The sequence below is a fragment of the Acartia tonsa genome, chromosome 4 (genome assembly GCF_053477335.1).
Source record: "Acartia tonsa isolate MP-2025a chromosome 4, ASM5347733v1, whole genome shotgun sequence".
Lineage (NCBI taxonomy): Eukaryota > Metazoa > Arthropoda > Copepoda > Calanoida > Acartiidae > Acartia > Acartia tonsa.
The window spans coordinates 52,368,802-52,396,571 of NC_137263.1; the positions used below are offsets into that span (position 1 = coordinate 52,368,802).

The window sequence follows — 27,770 nt, forward strand, 5'->3', positions numbered from 1 at the left end:
AAACGTAAACTCCTGACGGCAAAACTAGAAAAATTAATATTTAAAAATATTCTTAGAATACAATGTTGAGATAAATAAGATTTTTAGATTTAAGGAAGACAGATATTAAACCAAGGGAGAGAGAGGACATTTGGCTGTTTATTACAATAGTCCCCAAAGTCTTACAATAATATTTTCTTATTCGTTGGCTTAATAACCTTTAGGACTTTTATCTAATTTTGATTTATTTGTTAATTATGTTGAGTGCTTAAACAATTGTAATCTATAAAATGAGTAATTTTGCGTTGCATTATTGGAGATGTACATTAATTTATCGGCCATTGTCTTATCCCTTCAGATCTTGGATAAAAGCTAAGAATGTGTTGTTGTCTTCCATTGACCTGTTGTTGTGGCCTCCAGGAAAATGATTAAAGTCCCTCCACAGATTATGACGTCATACGATAGAATAACCAATGAGAGGCCAACATAAATTTTACCATTGGTCAATTACAGTGTTTACTGGCCTCTTATTGGTTATTCTATCATATGACGTCATAATCTGTGGAGAGGGACTTTAATCATCTTCGGCCTCCAGAGCCTCGAGCATGGTCTGTTCATATTCGCCATCTTTGATGTTTTTATTAATCTTGGCATGATTGCATTCACTATGTCCACAACTATTCCGGTTATTGCAGGTTGGTTACCATTTTAACAATAGATGTAGAATATATGTGGATATTATGACAGGGGAAATTTGTCGTCAATTTAGATGCCAACATGGAACTCATTTATTGGTTATTTATCAATCTAGTAGTAGGGGAGGGGGTAGGGTAAAGGGGGTGCATGTAGGTATGGTTATTTTAGCCTGCTGCGAGTTTCACTTTTTTAGAGAACATAAAAATCTGGTGTAACATCCAAGTAATAATATAAAAATTGGTGCAACTCAATGTTTTGACATACAGACAAAGAGGGTGCAATCAAAGGTTTGGTTGTCTGTTTAGGGTTACTTAATCTAATAACATGGGTGTTTGGACAGAAAAAAAGAAAATTAGCTCGCCTTAATTATCTTTGGTTGTTAGACCCGAGTTTAAATTTCATGAAAAGTAGTCTTGCACTTTTAATTCAATTTATTTTACCTTGAATTAGCGAATGCGACCCTAGAGAAGAGAAGGCGTGAGGAAAAGTCGACCCTCCATTTTCAATTTTAGTTTTCAAACGAAAATTTTGTTTAAAAATTTTAAGGTTTTTTCTGTGGTTAGTTTTACTTGTGATTGTGAAGGTACATTTCCCAAAATAGTCATAAACCTTACCTACCATAAAAGAAGCTTTAATATTGTTGTAAAATGAAATATGAAATTAAAACGCACATGCCCTCAAAGTTTAAGTTAGAAAATCAAAATGAGAGAGGAATTGTTAGCAATATAAGAACAAGTGAAGCTAATCCTATGCTTAATATAAACTAATTATCTTGATTATAGGTTTTGGAGTTCTTTTAGTAGCAGCGGATATTGCCTTGGCCATAGGAGCAAAAAATGGGGTCAGTATTTCAAAATTTATTAATAAACCTAAAAAATTAACAAGGATAACATTATCTATGTGTAGCAAAGCACAAAAAAATATATGGATGGACCAACGATTTATATGTGATTTATAGCGCAGATTTTCAGTGTTCATATAAGAAATAATAGGAGAAAAAGAATGAGATAAAAAATAGAAAACTACTTAAACTTTAGATACATATTAATATTTATATATGGTGCTGTTATCTATGGGTATTTTTTAAAAAATATTATGTACCAAAAATCTTCCAAAATATTTATAAAAATCCTTTAAAATTAAATTTTATTTCAAACTTTAGTTTTACATTGACATCTGAAGAGTGCAAACATGCACGAAACAATTTGTAATGTCTGATTAAATATGTAAAATTCATATTTTGTTTGTGAGTTAACCTCTTCTATTAATATTTATAAATGTCTTTTGTACCGACACACTGACGGTCAAAGTAAATTGTATACTGGGTGCTGATGCTGTGAGTATTGGTGCAAAAAATGGGGACAAATTTCAAATTGTTTTGGCGTGTGACGTCATACCCCCATCTCTTTTCTAGGGGGTTTCTTTCCTCCTTCCCTTTTCTTTCCCCTCACTTGTGACGTAAATAATCAGCCCCGTCAAATCAATTAAAAATTTTTGCACCAATACTCACAGCATCCTGGGTTCTCTTTGGTAAGAGGTATCTTTGCCTAAAAACAATAGCATCCGAGAAAATAGTTTTGCTATTAAAAAAGAAACTAACTTTCTTAACTACTAACTTACAATTTTTAATTTCTTTTCAGTTGCGCCTACTTTTGCTAGGCTGGTTGCTGATATTCATGGCGAATATTATAATCAGCCTGATCTTGCCTCCCCTGGGTATGCTAGTTCTCTTCCTTGTCGACACATTACATAAGGAACAAATCTTTAATTTTTAATCTTAAAATCTTTATATGTAAAAGGATGTCTTTGTGTCTGTCTGTGTGGGTGTGTTTGTAGCGAATGAAATATAAAACTAAAATAAAAAGTGTAGGGTCGACTACCCCACCCCCTTCACTTAAATTAAATATTCCTTTTACGGAAAATTTATAAGAAAGGTTAACAAGCAAGTTACATAATTCTATTGCCTCGTATTACAAACAATTTTCCACAAATATTAAAATAAAAATCTTACTATTAATACCTTTGTGGCTAACAAAACTGGTTTTAATCTTCAATTTTTTTTTATTTTAATATCACCGGAAAACTGTCTATAATAGAATGCGATAAATTACTATCCTCTTTTTAGAAACTCGGTATTTGATACAAACAGACATTTAAAGGATTTGAACCACCAGGATGGAGGAGCTTCTGGAACTGGATTCCAGGATATTGTAGATCATATTCTTAATTTGGACAGTTCCAGGTATTTTTGTGCCATCACTTCCCCAAACTTTGTCACATTATCAAACTGTTCAATTCCACGTCTTTGCTCTTTCAATATAAAAAGAACAAGGGCGACAATATCAATAAAAGCATAGCTTTGAAATTATAGCACATAAAAATTTTGTCAAAGAAGGTTAAAAATCAACATGTTTAAAATGGACGTACGGACATCTTAATAACGAACATAGATTTGTTACCTAACTATTTTAGGAAATCATCATGCAAAGTTTTAAATTAATAGGACAATTCTAACATGTCTAAATTATCCGTTACGAATAGACGTACGGACGGATGGACCGATCCTAATTATAGAAAAGCTTCGCTTTAACAAAAATCTTATGGCATTTTTACCATAAAACGACTCTCATTTAACATTAATTTTTTTAAATTTTACTAATCTTAATTGTACAGTTACCAGTGATTTTAAGCGATAAGACAATAGAGGATAAATTAATCGATTTACACTTCCAAGTATGATAAACTAAATTTCCCCTTCTGTAAATCAAATTAATGGTAGAATAGTTTTTACTAATAAATTAACGTTTTGAAAAAGTACCCAAAGTTTTTATCCTATAAATAAGAGAACGTTTTAAAACCTTGGGTACCAGTATGATTCAAAGTCTAAAATAGTGTTTTTATCTTTTAAAATTTAGTTGTAAAAGCAAAGCATTTCTATATTTCATTTATCACTTGTTGGGCTTTATGATTTGTTGATTTTTCACATAAAAAAATGAACATGAAGTTTCCTTTTAATAATCTTTTAATACAGCTCACTTCTGACGAGGGAAAGTCAACAATCAGCAAATTTTAACTCGAACCATCAAATTCAAATTTAGAAATCCAATTTAAAATTTTCCAGATCATCAAATCTATAACTTAATATCTATCTTTTAAGACTTTTCCAGTATTTCTTTAAACTGATTAATATTAGCTTGATTTGAACCGGTTCTCAGCCAAACTGAAAAATTATGTATAGCATCGTATTACAGACCATTTTCCACAAATATTAAATAAAAATCATAAAATTAATACCAGTTTTGTTGGCCCTGGTCATCGGTCCCTCGGGGCTAACAAAACTGTTTTTCATCTTATAATTTTTCATTTTAATATCCGCGGTAAGTTGTCTACAATGCAATGCGATAAATAACTAATCTTATTTCGAGTTCTATGTTGTCCTTTTTTATCCTAAATATGAAATTAGCTGACTGTACGGGTTAAGGTTCAGTAATATCTCTGTAACAGACCTAACCTGATTTGATAAATGGAAATTATACAATTTATATTACATGACGTCACATATATAAGTTCTACTATTTTCCTTGGGTTTCTTGCTTTTATTAAAAGTTCTACCCCTGCAGAAATCAGACCTAACCTGATTTAATAATGTAAAATATACATTTCTAAAATATCCTATTATATAAAGTACTAACCTTTTTTTGTCTGTAGCGAAGGATCTCGCTAACCACTGAACCGATATGGTTCTACTTTAGAGGAAAGTTTCGTATAGGACCTGAGATGGTTGTAGGCTATTTTTTTATTTTTATAACTAAGTCTTTGTATGGTTTTAACCTATTTTTCTGCCCTTCCATATCCTTTCGAATTTAGAGCTCCTAGATGCTAGGGGAGCAGCCGCTAGAATTATATAAAGTAGTAAGCTTTTTTTGTCTGTAACAATGGATCTCGCTAACCGCTGAATGGATTAGGTTCCCCATTGTAGAGAACCTTCATATAGATACAGGATGGTTTGAGGCATCTTTTTTTATTTTCAATTTAAGTCTAAGGATGGTTTTAGACTATTCTGCTATTTTCTACCCATTGAAATACAAAGCCCCTAGAGGCTAGGGGCGCAGCAGCTAGTATACTATATAACAAAACTGATTAATATTAAGGATTAGAACCTGAAAAAGCATGTCGTATTGTAGACAACTTTCCACGAATATTAAAATAAAATCATAAAATTAATACCAGTTTTCTTAGCCCTTGTCATCAGTTCCTCGTGGCTAAAAAAATTGGCTTTGGTCTTACATTTTTTTATTTTATTTTAATGCGGAAAGCTGACTATGATACAATGCGATAAATAACTATTAATATATTTAGAACTTCACACGTAAAATTCTACCTGAATTTTCTCCTTCGTTTTCTGCTGGGCCTTTTCTACGTGTACATCTGGATCTGTGTGAGGAGTTTGTTCATGCTCATGGCCAGACAGGGCTATCAGGGGGAAAAAGGTATGTCGAACAAGAATGATTACGTCCTTGACAGATAAACTAAACAATAAACATATAGTAACAATGCATTCAATATTCAACATGTGTAAAAAGTAGGGTTGGGCCGGATATCCGGTTTGGCCGGAGATCTGGCCATTTTCAATATCCGGCCGGATACCGGATATTGAAAGTATCCGGATACCGAATATCCAACTGATATCCGGTAATTTGCCGGGTATCTAACGTTGGCCAGATATCCAGCCGGTTACCGGTTATCCGGAATTAGAAATTAGCCAGATATCCGGAATTAGAAATCAGCCATATATCTGGTATCCGGCCCAACCCTAGTAAAAAGTAGTTTAGTCTATAGATTTTTAGACTATTATAGTAGTAAGCATAAATTCTTTTCATTCATGAGATAAATCAACACTCCTATTAACAAGGGCTCTAAAGGGATGAGACAATGGACGATAAAATGATGTACATCCCCAATGATGATACACAAAATTACACCTTCTGTGGTTAAAACGTTTGAAAACTCAACTTAATGAAGCAACAAATCAAAATTCACCTAGTCCACAAAGATGTTATCATAAAACTTTAGGGACTAGTGTAATAAATAGCCCATTGTCCTTTCTCTCTCTCTCTCTTTCTGCCTCTTAACGATTATTAGTGGGGTAGAAAATTGCAATTTTTTTTGAACAATTCTCAAAAACATTCAAATTCTCTGGAGAAAATATCTTTCCTGAAAAATATAATAGTTGATGATTTGTAGGCAAAGATGAGGACCAAGACATAGCCATGACTATCGGAGGTGTTGGCGGAGGACGGTCACGTGGTACAGAGGCTTGGTCTCCAGCTGGACACTCTGGAGCAGCCCAGGTGAACCAGGGGTTCCAGGAGACCAGGATCTTCAGCACAGAGGCGTCACAAGGGCTTGTCTACAGAAACACAAATAATACAAATAAGGTAAATTTCAAAAAACCTTTTTATTGAAAAGATTTGTATCTAATGTATCATCTAATTAGATAGGGGCGTAATCCCTAGTTTATAATAACAAGGATAACAACACCTATAAAAGCGAAGCTCTGAAACGGTAGGACAAACGGATATTAACACTTGTACAGTGTCAGAACTTAATAATCAGAATATAAATGAATAAGAGTCCTAGCAAAATTTTAAGTAAATTTGTTGAAAAACTGCTTGATACAGGATAATGTTTATGGACATACTTATTTTTTTAGGACTTGATAATAGATTTGCTTCGCTTATAACATTGTACTTTGTTGTCCCAGGAATCAATATACCAAAAATCAGATCAATAGGATAATTAGCTCACAAAAAAATTTGTTGTTAAAAAAGTAAAAAAATTAACATGTTTAAAATGGACGTACGGACATTCTGGTAATGATTATAGAGTTGCTACGCTTTCTAAATCGTACCAAACTACTGCAGAAATCACCATGCAGAGTTTGAAATCGATAGGACAATTCTAACATGTCTATATTAATGAAAAAAGCTATCCGTTCCTGACGTACGGACGGATGTCCCGACCCTAATTTTAGAAAAGGTTCGCTATTCAAAATAGGTATGCTTTTTTTGGTCAAAGTAAAATATCTTTTTAACCCGGCCGAACTGGAGAAGTTATCCCTTCACTAAAGCTAGGGGGACGGCGACTCTTGTAAATATTACATGTAACTTTAAAACGTATTAGATTGTCAACAGACAGAACTTTCTACCATTAAAAGGTAATTAAGATGGTAGATGAGTTTTTATTAAACTCAGACAGGCGAAGCAAAATAAATTTCCTTTTCATTATAACATGTATGTTCCATAAGTAATTACCTTTTTAAAGACCAACCAAAAAATCAGCGTTAAGAAAAACCCATTTTTTTGTTATAAAGGTTTTTGTACATTTTTGGCTAATAAATATTACCTTTTAAAACTAAAATTTTGCTTTAAACGAATGATTTTGTGCAACTTACATACTTGATTTGGTGACTTGTAGATAAACTTCGCTTTTTAATTTTTAAAAGCGAAGCTTTTTTATAATTATGGTCGGTCCGTACGTCCGCATTGCTTTTTGCGTTAAATTAGGCAAGTTAGAATTGTCTTATCGATTTCAAACTTTGCATGATGATTCCTGCAGTAGTTAGGTACGCTTTAGAAAGCGTAGCAGCTCTATAATCGTTACGTCTATTTTAAACATGTTGATTTTTAACTTTTTCAACAACATTTTTTATGTGATATAATCATCCAAATCTTTTCTATAATCAAGTCCAAAATGTCAGTATGTCCTTAAACAGAATTCTATATTTAAGAATTTTTGCAACAAATATACGTATAATTTTGTCAAAACATTTATGTTTTTATTTTGTAAATTCAGTTCTGACACTTCATAAGAGTTAATGTTCGTCTGTCATACCGTTTCAGAGCTTCACTTTTTAAGGATGTTGTCATTCTTGTTTTTTTAAATGTACATGATTTATGAGAAAAACATGAGATAAAAATATACATATACACATCTAGATAATAATGAGTTCTTGGAAATTTAATAATTTTGAGTAGAAACCTTACCACACACAATTCTATAATTCAAAGAAAAATTTAATACACTTAAATTATGTATTCTTTCCAATTTTATAAAAAGGAAAAATACAAAATTTTAAATAAAATTTTCTGTAAATTGAAATAAAAAGAAGAGTTGAATGCATCTAAAGAAGGGTGGAGAGAGAGATGACCAAATTATCAATTGCTAACATGAACATCATTCATTGGTCAGTTCGTTCATCCAGTAAAAAAGGTTGTGTGGTGTGTATGGGGGGTCGTTATTTTAGCCAGCTATAAGTTTCACCTGATAAAATTAGAGTAGATGATAATCTGGTGTAAGATCCAAGTAATAATAAATCCATTACAATGCAATGTAGGACTAGATAAAATTTCTTAAAAGAAGAACATATCACCGGTTTAGTTCAGACCAGGGATAAGGGATAGGAAACCTGGCCATTAATTAGGTCCCGGCCTAGATTCTAAAGGGATATTGCAACTATTACAAATTCCTATCAAACTGGCGGACGTTCCCAAGTAGCTATCGCGGATCTTGGACAAAGTAGCTTCGGACAAAGTAGCTTCGGACAAAGTAGCTTCAGGACAAAGTAGCTTCCGGACAAAGTAGCTTCCGGCATTTACTTAAGAAAAGTAGCTTCCTAAGAAAAATAGGAAAATGTCTACACAGAAAGAGAGACATAAAGAAAGGCATAAAGACAGACAAAAAGACAGACAAAATGACAGACACAGATGACAGAAAGGCTGACAGAAAATTGTAAAAATTTTTAAAAATGTTAAAACGAATTAAAAATTATAAAAAAAATCGCCGAACCATTTTTAGTAAAATCCACGATCCACTTTTTGTAAAATAATCGAATTTTATGATTAATAACAATTAGTCATCTTCACACCTTTAAAATGGAGGGAAGCTTGGCTAAATTTGTGCTCTCTCAGATGAAGACTGAGCTTCTCCAAGACGGCCATAAGTTTACCTACAGGCATAAGCAAGTAAAGGGAACAAAGATTCACTGGATATGCAGCCAAGAAAAAAATATGTTTTCTCAGATTTATGTCATCTTTGGCTCAGGTGGAGATCCTGGTGAGAAAGTATATCCTGCAGCATTCATGCTTCTGCCTGACAAGTTATCTACAACATACGACCATGCTTTAAAGGTGTTGGCTGATGTCACCAACCCCAAGCTAACAGCCATAGGCATTGACTTTGAAGCCAGTGTTATAAAGTCCATAAGAAACACATTTCCAGACGCAGGCATTTATGGATGTTTTTTTCATTGGAAAAAAAGCGTATACTCCAATGTCCAGGATAAAGGATGTGTCCAGCTATTCAATGATGATGAAAACTTTCAGGTTGGCTTAGATTTGATCTATACCTTGGTCTTGGTTCCTCCAGAAGATGTTGGCTATGCCTGGACAGAGATTGTACTGGAATACTTTGAGCAACATTTTGACGAGGTAACAGAGGTGGACAACTATCTGTTTTATGTAGAATCCACCTACATTAGCCAAAAGAACAGGTTGGGTGTCCGCAAGAATCCAAGGTTCCCTGTTACGATGTGGAACATCTACACTAGGATTATTAACCAAGAACCAACCACCAATAACTCAGTTGAAAGTTGGAATGCACGTTTTAACAGTTCTCATAGAACAAACCACAATGTTCTACGCATAATTTGTGGGTTCACGGCCGAGGATGCCCTAGCTAGGACTAAGTTTCAGGAGGAGGTGGTGGGCAAGTCCACCATCCACAATCCTGGACGGAAGAACAGGATATCGGCAAGATATGAAAACTTGCGGCTCGCTCTGACCAAATACAAGAAGGCTAACATCAAGGAGTTCATGTATGGCATGCGCGGCGATGTTTAATGGAAGAAAAGAAATTAAATAGTTAACTACAATTGTAGTTGTAATTGTAATTTGATCAGTTTATAAATATAAATTGTTAAAAGTTTTGTTTGCTTTCAATAAAATTAGAAGTTAATGTACATTAAACATTCATACATAGGTTAGGTTAGGTTAGGTTATAGGCAAGGGGGCCAAGCGCTGCGGCCATAACCTTTATTACTATTAGAAGCTACTTTTCTTATGTAAATGTCCGGAAGCTACTTTGTCCGGAAGCTACTTTATCCTGAAGCTACTTTGTCCAAAGCTACTTTGTCCGAAGCTACTTTGTCCGAAGCTACTTTGTCCAAGATCCACTATCGCTCTAAACCAATAAGAATCGGCCTGTTTTTAACAACCAATCACCAATTGGCGGAAATTTTAGAAGCAGACAATTCTAGAAAAAATAATGATTTCGTCTGCTACTAAAAAATTAATATAAATGGTGTTAGATCACATTAGCTTAATTATTAAATCTGCTTAGAGTTAAACATTAAAAAAGGGCCATATAGAAAAAAACAAAAATAACGGGATTATTTTTTGGAAAGAAGGTAGCTACAAATTTTCATTTGGTAGTTTATAAATTAGATGTTGTATTTTAAATTTTAAAAATTTAATACGGAATTGATACAACACCTTAACCCTTAACAAATCTATCACTACACAGTAGTATCCAAAGAACTTGATAGAATGTTACCCAAGTGCATATTAATTTATTTATTTTGAATTTTAATTAGCAATGAAATTTTCAAATAAAATTTTTACTCATTAATAAAAATGCAAATAATACAAACTAAAATCTGTCTGAGGGAAACCCAACAATAGCTTTCTGACAGTTCAAATTACCAAAATAAAAGATAAAAAAATTTTGGGAGAGAAAAAACGTCATTTTAACAAAAGCCATTAATATATAGGTTTATAAAAAGTTATGTTTTTTACTTTAAACTAGCTACCTGAATTTGATTCTATACTTTATCTACACACACACACACACAGCTTTTTCATTAGCGTTTATAACGAACCACTGCGCCATCCCAAAACTGGTTTATTAGGCCTAGGCTTGAAATAGGCCTGAAATAATATTTTCCTACGTTTCCCATCCCTTATCCCTGAGTTTAGACAAATAGTCAAAATTGCTTCGAAGCTCAATCTATAAAACAAATAGAACGTTTTTTATTTGTCTGTAAATCGTAAGATTTCAATAATTGCTTGACCGAATCCGCTTTGCTTTCAAAAATCATATAATCATTATATGGAAATTATGTATAGCATCATATTACAGACAATTTTCTACGAATATTAAAACCAAAATGATGAAATCAATTACTGTTTTGTTCGCCTGGGGTTTCGGCCCCTCGGGTTTTAATTTTAAAATTTTTCATTTTAATATTCGCGGAAAGCTGTTTATAATACGATGCAATAAATAGATATTGTTTTAGATGATCCTGAATGGAAATATTTATCCCTCCGACGATGGAGTAGTCTACTTTCCTGATGTGTAACTCAAACTATCCCTGAGAGGAGGGAAGAAATTGTCAATCTAGGGATGGAAAATCAAGTAACTCAGCCTTCAATATGAATGCAACGTTATAAGAATAGAAAATCATCAGTAATTAAATTTCATGCTTTATTTATCTTAATCATTTATAACAAATGTGATAATAGTTATTTAATGTATTGTATTATAGACAGCTTTCCAAGGATATAAAAAGAAAAAAGATTAGAGCCAGTTTTGTTAGACCCGAGGTACCGAAGGCCCGCGCTAACACAACTAGGATTTATATTATTAGTTTTCATTTTACAATTCGTAGAAAATTGTCTATAATACGATACGAATTTTTTGGTATGGCTCAAAACCTGTTCTAATTCAGCGGATATTATTCGGTTTTGAAGCCATACTGGAAAAATAAATAAAAAATATACGTAATCAGTTCAAATTTGTATGTTGCAATAAATGTTATTCATTTGTAATTACAAAACTATAAATATATTTATAATAGGTTTGTATTAATGACATTTAAAAGTATGTATATCTCTTTATATAAAGTAGAAAGGCTTTTTGTCTGTAGCTTAAGATATAAGTAACTACTGAAGTGATTGAGTTACCCATTTTACAAGCTTCAAATAGGTTCTGAGATGGTTTAAGGCTATATCAAATTAAGATTCAATTATCGGTATGTATTTAGGCTATTTTTCTGTCATTTTTTCCACTTCGAATATGAAGCCTCTATATAATAGGGTACCAGCCGCTTGATATTTATAAAGAATATATGAATTATATTTGACATAAAAAACCTTTTCTGAAAATTTTAAGCATAAGCATCCATAGAAAATTAAAAGAAAAAGTTCCATTTTTAAATATTTATAGGCTTTGGGCGAAGCCATTAGTTTTCTTTAAAATGTATGAACGAACATGAGTAAAACATGAAGATTACCAAAGTTTTATAAGACTCACTACACGCCATGACTCGAAAAAATGAAGACATTATTTTTTAAGGATCTACCAACGTCTAACCAAAATTTCTGGGCACGCTTTTACTTTTAATCTTTTTAACTAGAGTCGGTCATAATTGTTAAAGTGATTTTTGATATTTTGTCTGTTTTATGAAATCTAATCCAGTGAATATTAAGCGGTTTTGAAGCTAAATTTGAACATAATAAAACAAAATATCTAAAACTTCTAACATCTAAGAATTTTTATTAGAAACTATGTTTTTTTCTTTATTATTATATGTATATATTCAGCAGGTTGAAGATATTTCTTGCTACAAGCGATTAAATATAATGAGAGTTATCATAGTAGAAAACAGAAATTTTCATTTATATATCCTGGATTAAATATAATGAGAGTTATCATAGTAGAAAACAGAAATTTTCATTGATATATCCTGGATTAAGTATAATGAGAGTTATCATAGTGGAAAACAGAAATTTTCATTGATATATCCTGGATTAAATATAATATAGAGTGATCAACACAGTTTAATTAAACATGTTATTTTTATTTGATAAGTCCAATACACAGTGTTTCATGTCAAGAACAATCTTCAGTTAGATAAATAAAAATACATGATGCTTTAATGAGCATAAATTCTATACTGTTTATTAAAAACAAAAGATGATTTTTTTCTTGCAGTGGAGGTAAGGAACGAGTGGGGGGGGGGTAATTTTGCATAATAAAAAGGGAAAGAGGTGAGGTATTTAAATTTTAGCATTTAAACTATGACTAATATTTCTTATTTAACACATAAAAAGGCAATATGTACTTTGTAGTAATGAATATTATGCATGATATATATAAAAAAATTGCTATGATATGGCCATATAAGGTTAAGTTTGGTCCAGTAAGTACTTTTTACGATGTATGCAGTGGTTGAAGACTTCATTTCTCATGTTGAGTGATGTTGTGGTTGATTTTGAAGCATGGGCAATGGAAACACATTCTGTCAGGCATAATTGGCATTTCTTGAAGTTTTGGTTGTAAGTCGTTGCAAGGGCTTTTATTGACCATTTTAGGCTGTGTGGCTTGTTCTGTTCTTTAAGCTTTGAAATGCAGTCAGAAAGCTTGGTACCATTGTTGTTGTGTCTAAATGAGTGTAAGTGTTTGTAGTATCTGTTTTTAAAAGGTCCAGATGACAGCCCTATATATTGGTATTTAGTTTGGTTTGTTTCATCTGTGACAAGGGCTTTGTAAACTAAACTTTCTGTAAGGCATTTTCCATCCAGGGGGCAATCTTGTGGATTCCTACAGTTGCAACCCTTTTCTGTAGGTAGGTTTGATTCACCCAGTAGTTTTTTGATTAAATATAATGAGAGTTATCATAGTAGAAAACAGAAATTTTCATTGATATATCCTGGATTAAGTATAATGAGAGTTATCATAGTAGAAAACAGAAATTTTCATTGATATATCCTGGATTAAATATTATGAGAGTTATCATAGTAGAAAACAGAAATTTTCATTTACATATCCTGGATTAAGTATAATGAGAGTTATCATAGAAGAAAACAGAAATTTTCATTGATATATCCTGGATTAAATATAATGAGAGTTATCATAGTAGAAAACAGAAATTTTCATTTATATATCCTGGATTAAATATAATGAGAGTTATCATAGTAGAAAACAGAAATTTTCATTGATATATCCTGGATTAAATATAATGAGAGTTATCATAGTAGAAAACAGAAATTTTCATTTATATATCCTGGATTAAATATAATGAGAGTTATCATAGTAGAAAACAGAAATTTTCATTTATATATCCTGGATTAAGTATAATGAGAGTTATCATAGTAGAAAACAGAAATTTTCATTTATATATCCTGGATTAAATATAATGAGAGTTATCATAGTAGAAAACAGAAATTTTCATTTATATATCCTGGATTAAATATAATGAGAGTTATCATAGTAGAAAACAGAAATTTTCATTGATATATCCTGGTTTAAATATAATGAGAGTTATCATAGTAGAAAACAGAAATTTTCATTTATATATCCTGGATTAAATATTATGAGAGTTATCATAGTAGAAAACAGAAATTTTCATTTATATATCCTGGATTAAATATAATGAGAGTTATCATAGTAGAAAACAGAAATTTTCATTTATATATCCTGGATTAAATATAATGAGAGTTATCATAGTAGAAAACAGAAATTTTCATTGATATAACCTGGATTAAATATACTAGAACTTATTAAAGTAGGGCACAGACATTTTAATCATAAATCTCGGAATTGGTTTAATTTGAAATCTACAAAGTTATAAATATGTATTTTTAAACTTTTAGAACATAGCTGAAAAAGGACTAATAAAAATACTAATAGATATACTATTACTAAGTACAAATTATTATACTCTTTTAATTTACAAAATTTTAATGTTAATTTCTGCTTAAAACTCAGAATTTAGAATTTTAATAGCCTTCCTATTTGAGGCAAACTTTTCATGTTTCTGCTTTAATATCCCTGCTTCCAAATAGAAATAGTCTAAAAGATTTATTATTACTGGGATCTTACACCAGATTAACATGTACTCTAATAAAGTGAAACTTGTAGCTTGCTAAAATAACGACCCCCATTTATCCACCCTCTTTATCCCATACCATCTCTTTCTACTGGATGAACAAACTGAACAATGAATGTCTGGGGAATATCAACCTAAATTTAAGACAAATTTACCCTTATTCTACATCTATTTATCAGGAATCATTTACCAGACAAATTTATTATTCTATTTTCACGTGATATTGTAAAATCCTGGAATAAATGACTACAAAAATTTGTGAGTGCAGATTAATTTAGAAGATTTGTGATATAATCCTCTCTATCCTTTCCTTCTCTTCATAAGAAGTAAACAACCTCTCGTAAGCTTCTATACTTCTGTCTGTGGACCAAAGACAAAGGTTCTTATATTAAAAGGTGTTCAACTTTTTTATTGCAAAAGCAGCAATAAAACTTATAGTATAGTCCCTTTCACATTTCACATTAGCTTTTGATAGATTATTTTAGGTCAGGTTAGGTGATTGCCCCGCAGGTTTTGGCTAGAACTATGAGAAAATCTACTGTGAAAATACGAAGAAACGACCCTTAAAAGGCGTTGTCACGAAAGGGACTGTTCTCAAACTTTATTATAAAACTAATTTGACAGAATGCCTTTAATCAAAATCAAATAAAAGTATATACCAAATTTTTGTAGTCAACAAATAAGATAAAAGGAATAAAATTTGGGAACCAGTGTTATTTACAGTCCAATGTCCCCTCCCTCCATTGTTATATGTGTTATTTTTGGTATTTCACAAATTAACAATATTTCAAGCTTTAGCCATTTATAAAAATACGTGAATAATACCTACTTTGTTTACAATAATAATTATTTATATTTTTCTTTAGACTTGTTACGTGTTTGATATAAAATTATTAATCTGTCTTTAATATTTTTTTATTATAGGATATTATTAAGGATTAGATAGTAGAAATCTACAGGATTAGATCATGTTCGAATTCAGAATCCAGAACATACAATTAAAAGTTAAAGATATAAAAATTCATTCCCAAATTTTAAGTTTTATAAATTACATATAGTTTGCTACCCCCCCCCCCCCCAAAAAAAAAATCCTTTTACTTTGCAATTTGGACCAAATAAAGCAATTTCTAAAAGGGGGGGGGGGGCATTGAAATAAAATCTATTCCTGTTCCCAAAGGGAAAATTATGTTTGTCATCATTGCAGAGATTTTATATGCTTTGTACTGGTTTATGTACTACAACAAGACCCAATCCTTAGGTTAGTCTGAATAGTTATTACGTCAATCAGAAAAAAAATCCTCTTTCTTTAAGGATGGTATGATAACAAAAGTATTAAGCGTTGGATGGTCAAATTATCTGTCTATCAAATCATGATTTTGTATGAAAGGACAAGTATGTCCATTAGGATATATAAGTTGGAAGGATAGAGAGATATTTGAAATCTGCATCAAATTTCAAGGATTTTTTGTATAATTCTTTATCTAAAAGCGGAAATACAATTTAAGTTCATAAATTTTTACCAATAGGATAGGTTGGATTGGAAACCTGCGCTCTATTTGGTTGAATGATGTGCGACACTTAAGCTTCTCCAATCAGAGCGCAGATAATTTTCAATCCACCAATCACAGATGTCCAAATTATTTAACTTAAATTGTATTTCCGCATTTAGATAAAGAATTATACAAAAAACGAATTTTATAAAAAAAATCCTTAAAATTTGATGAAGATTTCAAATCTCCCTCTAACATTAAAATTCTTTCCAACTTATATACCTTAATGTCTATAAGTAGCGAAGCAACAAAATGGTATCAAAATTTGATCATTATATTTATGTGGAAAATACCCTAGTTGTAAAGAAGATAAGCCACTAGAGGATTTTTCAGATTATTTCAATACAAAGTAAGGAAACCGTAGCTTTATATACTCAATTTTGCATGTTAATGTTTTAATTTTCCTCATTAGTATATAAGCTGAAAATATGTAAAATAAATTTCTATATAAAGCTGTGAAGTCGAAGTGTAATTAAGATAATGCATATACAAACTAGGTATCGGCATTAAACTAAAGAGGTAGGTGACAATGGGCTGTTTATTCCACTAGTCCCCAAAGTTTTATCGTAATAAGTTTTCTTATTAGTTGGCTAAACAGCTTTGAGGATTTTTATTCAATTTTAATTGGTTGGTTCATTACGTTGAGTGTACAAACATTTCAACCACTACTTGTAATCAACACAAGGGATAATTTTGTAGAGCATCATTAGGGATGTACATCTATTTATCGGCCATTGTTTTATCCCTTTAGATCAATGGTATTAAACTAAATGCTGATTTCACAATGAAAAAGGATAAAGCTGAAATAATTCATAACTTCAAGAGTTATCAGCAAAACCTTCTAGAACACATTATTGTCAAATACCTGTGGTGCTCGAACCCTGTGGGGCTACCCAGCACCAATATAACCTAACCTAACCCGACCTAAAGTTATAACCAAACCAATTTGGAAGTTCTGTTCTCAACTAAGCACCTTTAGGAAAACCACTTTAATATTTGCAATGGGTGAACTCTTTCTCCCTTTCTAGCAAATTCATGTGCACGCACCTATGTTCTATCTAAATTTTGAACTAAATCACATAATAATCTAATAAATAAACCCTTTTAAATAATTTATTTAAAGATAATATTAAATTACAAAATAATTATAGATTTATAAAAGGCTTAACCACAATTAATTAGGTTTTTAAATTGGAACTTTTAACATAATATCATTTAAATATTTTCTTTTTGTGATGGCAATAATCTGAAATAAACAAGCAAGATTATGCCCAGTATGGCTTCGAAACCGATTAATATCCGCTGGATTAGAACCGGTCCTAAGCCACACTGAAATATCATGTATAGCAACTTTTTACAGACAATTTTCTATTAAAAACGAAATAAAAATCATATTAATAATACCAGTTTTGGTAGCCCGGACCTTCGACCCCTTAGGGATAACAAAACTGGTTTTAATCTTATAATATTTTTATTTTGATATCCGCGAAAAGCTGTCTATAATACGATGAGATAAATAACTATTGCAATTGTAACAAAGCTTTTGTCTGAAAGCAAGTAAGTGGCGCTTTCACAAAACATTACTATTGAACACCGATAATGTTTCGATAATATGGGATGAGAATCTTTACATAAAGATAAGAATATAATAAGAGGATCTACTGCAGTTCACGGTAAAATATTGCTGGTAACGAATATTGCCAAAAATCTATGAATTTTAAAGGCTGCTAGCTGCCAAACGGCTAAACGTACAGATCATACCCGCACACCATTTTAAGCGGTATAAGAAGGAAAGCTTTACTGAAAAAAAAACGCGTAAAATAGGCCTTTTTCGCGCATTTCTCTGCACTGTGAGATAATTATGCATTATTGATTTATGGCTATTCTAGATTATTTGTAGGCCTTATTATGCCGCTTAAAACAGTGTGCAGTCATGATCTGTACGTTCAGCCGTTTGGCAGCTAGCAGCCTTTAAAATTCATAGATTTTTGGCAATATTCGTTACCAGCAATATTTTACCGTGATCTGCAGTAGATCCTAATAAGATTTTACGTCCGCCAAGGTAGGGATGGAATTTTTAAGATTCTCTACTAGTCCTACTATTTATTAAAGGATGAAAAACACCAAGCACCAACAGACTGACAGAACAAAATGTATGAATTATATAGCAGCTACTCTAAAATCTATCAAGTTTAAAAAATACTTTACCTTTTAAGGTAGAAAATAAAATCATTATCATCATATTTTCATTCTAAAAATAATTAACATTAATTTTTAAATATCTATATATCCCACAAATATAAAAACTCTTATGGTTAGTTTAGTCATTGTATTTTTGTTTGTTTGCAAACAAAGATGTCTAATTGATTTTTTAAGTATGGCTTCAAAACTGATTAATATCCGCTGGATTAGAACCGGTTCTCAGCCTTACTGAAAAATCATGTATTGCATCGTATTACCGACAATTGCGGTAAGCAATATAAAATACGATGCAATAAATTAATAAATATTTTCAAAATTTTGTTTAAATACAATAAGAACGTTAATATAATTTACGGAATACCTAACTATTTTAAAAATTACCAATGATTTTTTTTTTAAATTGATTTATTTCCTTAAATTTTTGCAAAAAAAAACTTACTTTGGAATATAAAACGGTCCTTCTGCATCATTGCTGTACACCCTAAAAAAATCAAGAAATAATTTGAAGCAATATTGTACATGAGGCCTTTTTCGTCTGCTAGCAAACAGCTTTATGCTCATTTTTAGCATTTTTGCTGTGTTTATATTCTCGACGCTGTTAACTGATATTCAAAGGACCAATTGAGATTCAGCACAGGCTCCTTCTCTCTTCTGATTAGGTATGTCTATCCACCTACATCAACTTTCCATAAGGTATACCTAACTTTAAGTAACTTGAATTTGTATACTTCAACTTTAATAAAATGCCATTTCAAGTTTTGGCTTCGAAACCGATAAATATCCGCACGATTGAAACCGAGTTTTAGCCATGCTGTATAACATGGTTTAATCGAACCCCCAGTGCAGGGCTAACAAGATTGGTTTAATCTTATAATTTTTCATTTTATATTCGTGGAAAGCTATCTAAATATAATGCAATAAATAAACATTCTAAAGATCTGTATATGTGTGTACCAAGCCGATTCTCTAAGGATTTATCTTTCTATGTTCTGGCTTAAATCTGTTAGTTTTCAACAACTTTATATTGTTGTCAAAACTTGGGCTACTATCGAGATGTGCAGGGTGTCCAACAAATACGAAATAATATAATGCTCGACTTGAATAAATATGCAGAATGCAACCCATGATTGTAATTCCTTTTTGCTAAAGTCCTTAATGTGTATTGAGTTGCGCCTGTTTGTGTTCTAATAATCTTTCATACAAGTAGCATGGATTATTTCTAATATCTTTATTATGACGTAATGCAAAAATACTCCCTCTCTCCAGCTATCAACCCCCCGTCCCCCCCGTCTCTCTCTCTTTTTTGGATTTAAATGTTGCCTTTGCTTATCGTTTAAAATCAGGATATAAAGGGATAAGATAATGGCCGATAAATTGATGTACATCTCCAATGATGATGTACAAAATTAACCCTTCTGTAGATGACAATCAGTGGTTTTAACTTTTAGACACTCAGCTTAATGAACCAACCAATTAAATATCAATAAAAGTCCCCAAAATTGTTTAAAAGTTGTCAACGAATAAGAAAACGTTATAATAAAACTTTGGGGACTAGTTTAATAAAAAGCCCAATATCTTCTCCCTCTCTGTTTTAAAAGGCTTTGTTACAAAATTTTGCAAGTTTTAATTGACCAATAGAAAATTAAATATTAATGAACATCCTCTATTCTTAAAATTTAGTGCTGACTCTCTAGGTTGAAAAGTTGATAGAAACCGATATATTATCACCTGGATGTTGCACCAGATTTCCATGTACACTGATAAAGTGATGCTCACAGCTGGCTAAGATAACGATAACCCTCATCCTACCCCTTTACCCCAACCCCTCCCCTTCTACTGGATAAACGAACGATAAATGAGGTCCATATTAGGAAGGTAAATTGAAAACAAATATTTCCTTGTCAATATATCCATGTACATACTATATTCATTTTGATAGTATGTATAATGTATATGTACAATATAATATATTTTAGAGTTTAACAGCATTACAGTTTTTTTAAAATTCCACAAAAAAGTAATATGAGAAACACAGTTCTAAGGTGTAACAAACAATCAAAATCAATCAAAAATGAACTTTTGGGGGCAGATAAAAGAGTCTTCGTTACTACTAAGATTACTTCTGAAATATATTTCAGGTTGCTTTCTTAAAATATATAAATTTTATAGATTTTATTTAATTATGAAAAGATTTTTAATAAAAAAAAATAGAATATTATAGATTGTAGAAATCTACTTAAAACCAAACTTTGGTTTCCTTTAATGTAATTTTGTGTCTAGCTCTAATGTCTATCTAAAGTTGAAGTTGGTAGTAAGAGTGTGTGCAGTGCCAAGTTTTACATAGGTATTAACTTTAAACACACATCAGTCCTTAAATTCTAAATGATAACAAAACCAAAGTTTTTTTGTGGAATGGAGGGGGGAGGGGGTACAATTTCGCAATTGGGGACATCGGACAAAGTAGCATCGGACAAAGTAGCATCGGACAAATTAGCATCGGACAAAGTAGCTTCGGAAAAAGTATGTAGCTTCAGGACAAAGTAGCCTCCTAAGGAAAGTATTGGTTTCGGAGGGTTTGTGGGTTTAACCCCTTAAACTCTTGGGGGTGAACTTTAATGGGGGGAGGGGAGGAAATCTAAAATATTTCAAACAATGTTTTTTACGACAACAACCCTCCCAACTTACTTGAAAATAAATTAAAGATGCACAAAGATTAAAATAGAAGGTCTGTAATCTTTAAAACTTATTGTTTTAAGTCTCATAAGTTTAAACTTTAGAAAGATTATATTCCTCTATATACCAAAATTAAAATACCAGATTATTTCACTCATACCTATAAATGAATATCGAAACTTTTTCAAATACTAATGATATTTGTAGTCCATATACAATATGTGAGAAAACCGCCCCTTATTATTTTCAAGGAGTTTTTCAAAGAGATGGATTACAATGGCAGTTTAATATCTACACTTCTCTATTCCATAAATGGCTACAAAGGCAGAACTTTACATAGATTAATTGTTGGTAAAAATAACAAATCTAACTTAATTGATATACAGAAGATAAATTTGTATTATATTTACCAACAACAAATAAACATATAAAGCATATTTGCAACATTTATTAACTCTTGCAGATAAAAAAAAGATGCTTTATTTACATCTAAATTTGTGTTGTGAGTGTATTTGTGTGTGAATGTGTGTATGTATGTGTGAGTGTATGTGTGTGTATGTGTGTGTATGTGTGTGTATGTGTGTGTATGTATGACATATTCATGTGTGTATGTGTGTATGACTTATTGAAATGTGTGTGTGTGACTTTTACATGTGTGTGTATGTGTGATGTATTAGTTATTGCAAATTGTTGGAGTTTGTGTGTTAGTTTTGCAGAAAAAATGTGCATACTTGCAGGGATCTAAAGGGATAAGACTATGGCCGATAAATTTATGTACATCCCCAATGTTGATACACAAAATTACCCCTTCTATCGTTTACAATTAGAGGTTTGACACTAAACTTAATGAACCAACCAATTAAAAGTTGTTAGGGTAATAAATAAAAAAACTTCCGACGCTATTAGCTAAGACCCAATAAACAATCAGAATAGAGTCTCATAAGCCCAGGCTCCAGTTTTTATTCAATTTGAAATGCCACTATTCCTGAAATATGCAGTGAGTAGCTGATACTCACATACAATACCCATACTCATGGTGTGGTGTCAATACAACATAAATATATAATATTCAGGGAGTAGCTGATACTCACATACAATACCCATACTCATGGTGTGGTGTCAATACAACATAAATATATAATATTCAGGGAGTAGCTGATACTCACATACAATACCCATACTCATGGTGTGGTGTCAATACAACACAAATATATAATATGCAGGGAGTAGCTGATACTCACACATACAATACCCATACTCATGGCGTGGTGTCAATACAACATAAATATATAATATGCAGGGAGTAGCTGATACTCACATACAATACCCATACTCATGGTGTGGTGTCAATACAACATAAATATATAATATGCAGGGAGTAGCTGATACTCACACATACAATACCCATACTCATGGTGTGGTGTCAATACAACATAAATATATAATATGCAGGGAGTAGCTGATACTCACATACAATACCCATACTCATGGTGTGGTGTCAATACAACATAAATATATAATATACAGTCAGTAGCTGATACTTACATACAATACCCATACTCATGGTGTGGTGTCAATACAACATAAATATATAATATACAGGGAGTAGCTGATACTCTAATACAATACCCATACTCATGGTGTGGTGTCAATACAACATAAATATATAATATACAGTCAGTAGCTGATACTTACATACAATACCCATACTCATGGTGTGGTGTCAATACAACACAAATATATAATATACAGTCAGTAGCTGATACTCACATACAATACCCATACTCATGGTGTGGTGTCAATACAACACAAATATATAATACGCAGGGAGTAGCTGATACTCACATACAATACCCATACTCATGGTGTGGTGTCAATACAACATAAATATATAATATACAGTCAGTAGCTGATACTTACATACAATACCCATACTCATGGTGTGGTGTCAATACAACATAAATATATAATATTCAAGAAGTAGCTGATACTCACATACAATACCCATACTCATGGTGTGGTTTCAATACAACATAAATATATAATATTCAAGGAGTAGCTGATACTCACATACAATACCCATACTCATGGTGTGGTTTCAATACAACATAAATATATAATATTCAAGGAGTAGCTGATACTCACATACAATACCCATACTCATGGTGTGGTTTCAATACAACATAAATATATAATATTCAAGGAGTAGCTGATACTCACATACAATACCCATACTCATGGTGTGGTGTCAATACAACATAAATATATAATATACAGTCAGTAGCTGATACTCACATACAATACCCATACTCATGGTGTGGTGTCAATACATCACAAATATATAATATGCAGGCAGTAGCTGAAACTCACATACAATACCCATACTCATGGTGTGGTGTTAATACAACATAAATATATAATATACAGAGAGTAGCTGATACTCACATAAAATACACATGACTTATCTTTCATGTATATAATAAAGTGATACAAATTTTTATTTTAATTGTGAAAGTCGGTTATTTATAAATTACAGAAATTTGCTTTTTCATCAAATATTTTTGTTGCATTGTATTCTAACTTTGTGCCGAAAGTCGCATTCTGCACTTTGCATATGAACATTCCTTTCTTATATCTAGAGATTTTTCAATTAAATACAATCCAACACTTGTTTACTTTTCACATTAAAAAATTTTCGGATCTAATGCAGTTCACGCTAAAATATTCCTCGTAACAATTATCTCCAAAAATCTATGAACTTAGAAAGCTTCTAAACGTTTATACTTTTTGCGCACAAAATTTTAACCGACAAAAAGAGGCCTTCAAATAAGATGGAATAGCAATAACTCAAAAGTGTACAGTTATTTCGCGGCATACATTAATGCGCGAAAAGACTTATTTTAAGCGTGTTTTCTTCATATAAGGTTTCCTGTGCATCAGTGGATATTGACTATTCCAGATTATTTTATGCAGGCATAACATGTACGTTCAGCCGTTTGATCGCTTGATTCCTTTAAAGTTTACTAGCGGCTTCGTAAAAGGACCAAGAAAATCTTTAGCAAAAAAAAATGGGGGGGATTTTTTGTTTTTGGGGGAGTTGGGGGTGTCCCACCCCCCCAAGAAAATAGCCTAAAACCACCACAGGACCAGTAGGTATATTCCCTGAAGAGTAGAATCCAATAGGTTCAGTGGTTACCGAGATCTTAAGGGACGGACAGACAGACGGACGGACATCATTCTACTTTGTATTATAGATAGATTTTTGGAGATAATCGTTACCAGGAACACTTTCCCATGAACTGCACTAGATCCAAATTTTCAAATATGAAAAAACAGGAAAAATGTGGTAGGCATGTTTTTCAAAGAACAATGAGGTGTAATCCAGATATCTAAAGGGATAAGACAATGGATGATGAATTGATGTACATTCCCAATGATGATACACAAAATTAACCCCTTCTGTAGATTACAGTTAGTGGTTCAAACGTTTTGACACTCAACTTACCGAACCAACCAATCAAAATTCAATAAAAGTCCTCAATGTTGTCAATGAATAAAAAGAGTTATTATAAAACTTAAGGGACCAGTACAATAAATAGCCCAATGCCCCTTCCCTTCCCAACCTGTGTTCCAATACTGAAAAGTTTTCATAAAACTTGCTTAAAAGAACTAATTTAATAATTTAACAAGAAAGAATAACATTATTTTAGGTAAGGTTAGGTTGGGTTAAGTAAGAGTTACAACAGCCAAGTAAAGAGGTCCACTAGTTCACTCTTTGTTTTTATTTCAAGGTATGATTTAAAAAGGTTACCTTCTACCGTTGACAATGTTTGATCCTGGAAGAGATGCTTCTGAACCATTTTCTGGACCACCCCTGCTTCCCTGTCTCTCATATGAACTAACAAAATTTATGTTTTGAGATTTCTAATATAAAATTTACATAAAGATGAACATATTTAGAAAAATTGTTCTTCTGGCTTCAATAATAAGAAAATTAGAGCCATTTAAAATTTAAAATAGCAGAGATTTTGTTGTAAAATATAAAAGATTGCCGGATATCCAGTCGGATAGTTTCAATATCCGGTATCCGACCGGATATTGAAAATGGCCTGATATCCGGCCCAACCCTACCTAAAAGTAAATAGTCGACCATAGAAACACTACACCCCCCTCTCTCCCTTATTTTGAAACAGATTTAAAGTAAAGGGGGTCTAGATTTGTCTGGTGTTATTTATTACTTTAGGCTAGGTTAGGTTAGTTTAGGTATATTAGGTACAGGGAAGCCCCACAGGATTAGTGCCTGCCGCAGGGGTTAAGCATGAATAAAAAAACACCAAAAATATTATGAAATCGAAAAATGTATAGCATCGTATTACAGAAATTTTCTACAAATATCAAAATAAAAATCATAAAATTAATTTCAGTTTTATAGCCCTGGCTAACAAAAGTGTTTTATCTTTTTTTTTCATTTTAATATCTGCTGTCTGTAATACGATAAATAACAATTATTTACCTTAGGAAACCAAATGCAGAATCAACATCCTAAAATAAATCTAGTATGACAAATCTATCCTAATTAACAAAGATTTAAAAGCATAATTTTATAAGATTTTAATTAGAAGAAATGTATTAAATAATTTGTTTTTACAATATTAACAGATACAATATTTCTCGTAAAAATTAGTTTTGGGTGAAAGATTGATATAAGCAAGATTGGGGCTTTCTCTAAAAATACCAAGCGAGCACTGAATCCCCTACTTCTTATGTTTGAAATAAATTGAAAATAAGTGGGTAGATGTTTCTATGCCTGAGTCCTGCCCCTGTGGGGCTAATCTGTACTCAAAATAACCTAACCAAAGAATAACTACCCCCTCTTATTTTCTAATTATTTCAAAATAAGGGAGGCGGGCTATGATTGACTTAACAATTTGAGGGAAGCCGCCGAGGATATTAATATTACCTGAACTGGGACACCCTTCCTATGATGGGGTAAGACTGGAGTCTCAGCAATATAGGCATACGCCCCACCTGCCCCAACATGCCTCTACAAAAAAAAATTATAAAAATCAGTAATTTTCAAATATGCATGAAATTTGGAAACACTGCACTGTATGGCATTAGAAATGCTTTACTATTCCGAATTTGACTCATTTCCGCTGAATCAAAACCGGTTCTTAGCCACATTGAAAAATATCTTATCTTTCATCACTCTTATGATTTCTAATTATATAAATACTAGTTTCTTTGCACCTTAATGGTGAAGGGAAGATTCCTACCCTTTTACCGAGATCTTAAGCTTCAGACAGGTGGAAAGACAGATATATTAGTACTTTGCATTATAGAAATATTGCTTTATTGATAAACAGTAACAATTCCGGATCTAGTGCAGTTTACGTTAAAATGATCCTGGTAACGCTCATCTCATTTTTGGAAATAATCATTACTAGGAACATTTTATCCACAATTTTTAATAACTTTATTTTAATTTTATTGTGAGCTGTACTAGATCCACAATTTCTAAAAACATATTAATTGTTTACCTTATTTTCCTTAGTTTCTTTGATTTTGTCCTTGAAAGATTTAGGCTTTTCTGGTTGAAACCTTCCATTTGGACTTTCTGGCATCTGGTTTCTACTATTCTGTCTGTCAGGCCGTTGGTATCTGTCACTCGGTCTCTCTGGTTGATATCCAATATTATGTCTGTCAGGTTTATATCCTGCCTGTGGTGGACGCTCAGCATTACTTCCTAGATTAATGGATATAGAATATACTTGGATATTATGAAAGGGGGAAATTGTCGTCAATTTAAGTTGCTAACACATTTATTGGACATTTTTTTTTCATCCAGTAGAAGGGGAGGGGATGGGGTAACGAGGGTATCGTTGTTTTAGCCAGCTGGAAGTTTCACTTTATTAGAGTACAACATCCAGGTAATAATAAATCCATTCCTGGATTATATCCTCCTTCGCTATGCCTGTTGTCAGGTAGGTATCCATTATTGTCATAGGCAGCCCTGTGGTGACCGCCAGGATTTATGACATATCCATTCAGGGGATCTGTACCATTCTGTCGTCTGTTGTGGTGTTGACCCTGCTGTGGATCTGCATATGTGTGATGTGGAATGGTCTGGGGAGGATATGCAGATTTGGGTGCTTCATTCTCCCTAAACTCTGAAAATGGATCTAGAATATACGTGGATATTATGACAGGAGAAATTTTGTCATAAATTTAGGTTGCTGACACGAACATCTTTTGTTGGTCAGTTCGTTTATCTAGTAGAAGGCGAGGGAATGGGGTATGGGAGTGGATTGAGGAAATCGGTATTTTAGCCAGCTAAAAGTTCACTTTATTATAGTACGTGATAATCCAAGTAATAAAATTACCATTACTCTGAAACAATTGATGTGCCTTTACAATTAATCAGAGATTTCAATTTTATATTGGATGTCATCAAATATTTTTTTACATTTCTTTGTAAATCATCATAAAGTATTACCAAAAGATATCAATTATTTTAAGAAATTATTATCTTCTAACTTCAAAATACAGCTTTATTTAAAACCCCATCTCAATTCCATATAAAAAAAATTCTTTTATTGATATTTACTAAAAGCAGGGACTAGGCAATGCTATTCTGACAACAATTCTAAGTGAAAAACTTCTCCACAACCCTCTTCCCTTATTTCTCCCCCCCTCCTTACCCACTTTCTTTGAGTTACATC

At 32.1% G+C, this 27,770-nt stretch overlaps 2 protein-coding genes across 2 annotated transcripts in view; one reads left to right on the forward strand and one right to left on the reverse strand.

The window, feature by feature from the left end:
- Positions 1–564: 564 nt before the first annotated feature.
- Positions 565–11,601, forward strand: LOC145318366 (uncharacterized). Its single transcript, XM_080159663.1, has 7 exons — positions 565–674; positions 1,458–1,516; positions 2,316–2,427; positions 2,848–2,917; positions 5,035–5,165; positions 5,920–6,113; positions 11,030–11,601. The coding sequence occupies exons 1-7, from the start codon at positions 632–634 to the stop codon at positions 11,090–11,092; spliced, it is 672 nt and encodes a 223-aa protein (XP_080015789.1). The 5' UTR covers positions 565–631; the 3' UTR covers positions 11,093–11,601.
- Positions 11,602–17,272: 5,671 nt separating this feature from the next.
- LOC145317714 (uncharacterized) overlaps positions 17,273–27,770 on the reverse strand; it is a 36,865-nt gene continuing 26,367 nt past the window's right edge. The window contains exons 10-17 of the mRNA XM_080158936.1: positions 26,994–27,218; positions 26,589–26,791; positions 26,009–26,092; positions 25,562–25,590; positions 24,860–24,946; positions 18,815–18,856; positions 18,382–18,424; positions 17,273–17,419 (exon numbers count right to left, since the gene is read on the reverse strand). Of these exons, the coding sequence (XP_080015062.1) occupies positions 18,412–18,424; positions 18,815–18,856; positions 24,860–24,946; positions 25,562–25,590; positions 26,009–26,092; positions 26,589–26,791; positions 26,994–27,218 (683 nt within the window). The 3' untranslated portion in view covers positions 17,273–17,419; positions 18,382–18,411. The remainder of the gene's footprint in view (positions 17,420–18,381; positions 18,425–18,814; positions 18,857–24,859; positions 24,947–25,561; positions 25,591–26,008; positions 26,093–26,588; positions 26,792–26,993; positions 27,219–27,770) is intronic.

Excerpts from the sequence above, each read along its gene's own strand:
- LOC145318366 (XM_080159663.1), top strand. The coding sequence starts at position 632 with ATGATTGCATTCACTATGTCCACAACTATTCCGGTTATTGCAG. Across the intron at positions 675-1,457 it reads AACTATTCCGGTTATTGCAG|GTTTTGGAGTTCTTTTAGTA; the intron begins GTTGGTTACCAT and ends TCTTGATTATAG. Across the intron at positions 6,114-11,029 it reads ACACAAATAATACAAATAAG|ATGATCCTGAATGGAAATAT; the intron begins GTAAATTTCAAA and ends ATATTGTTTTAG.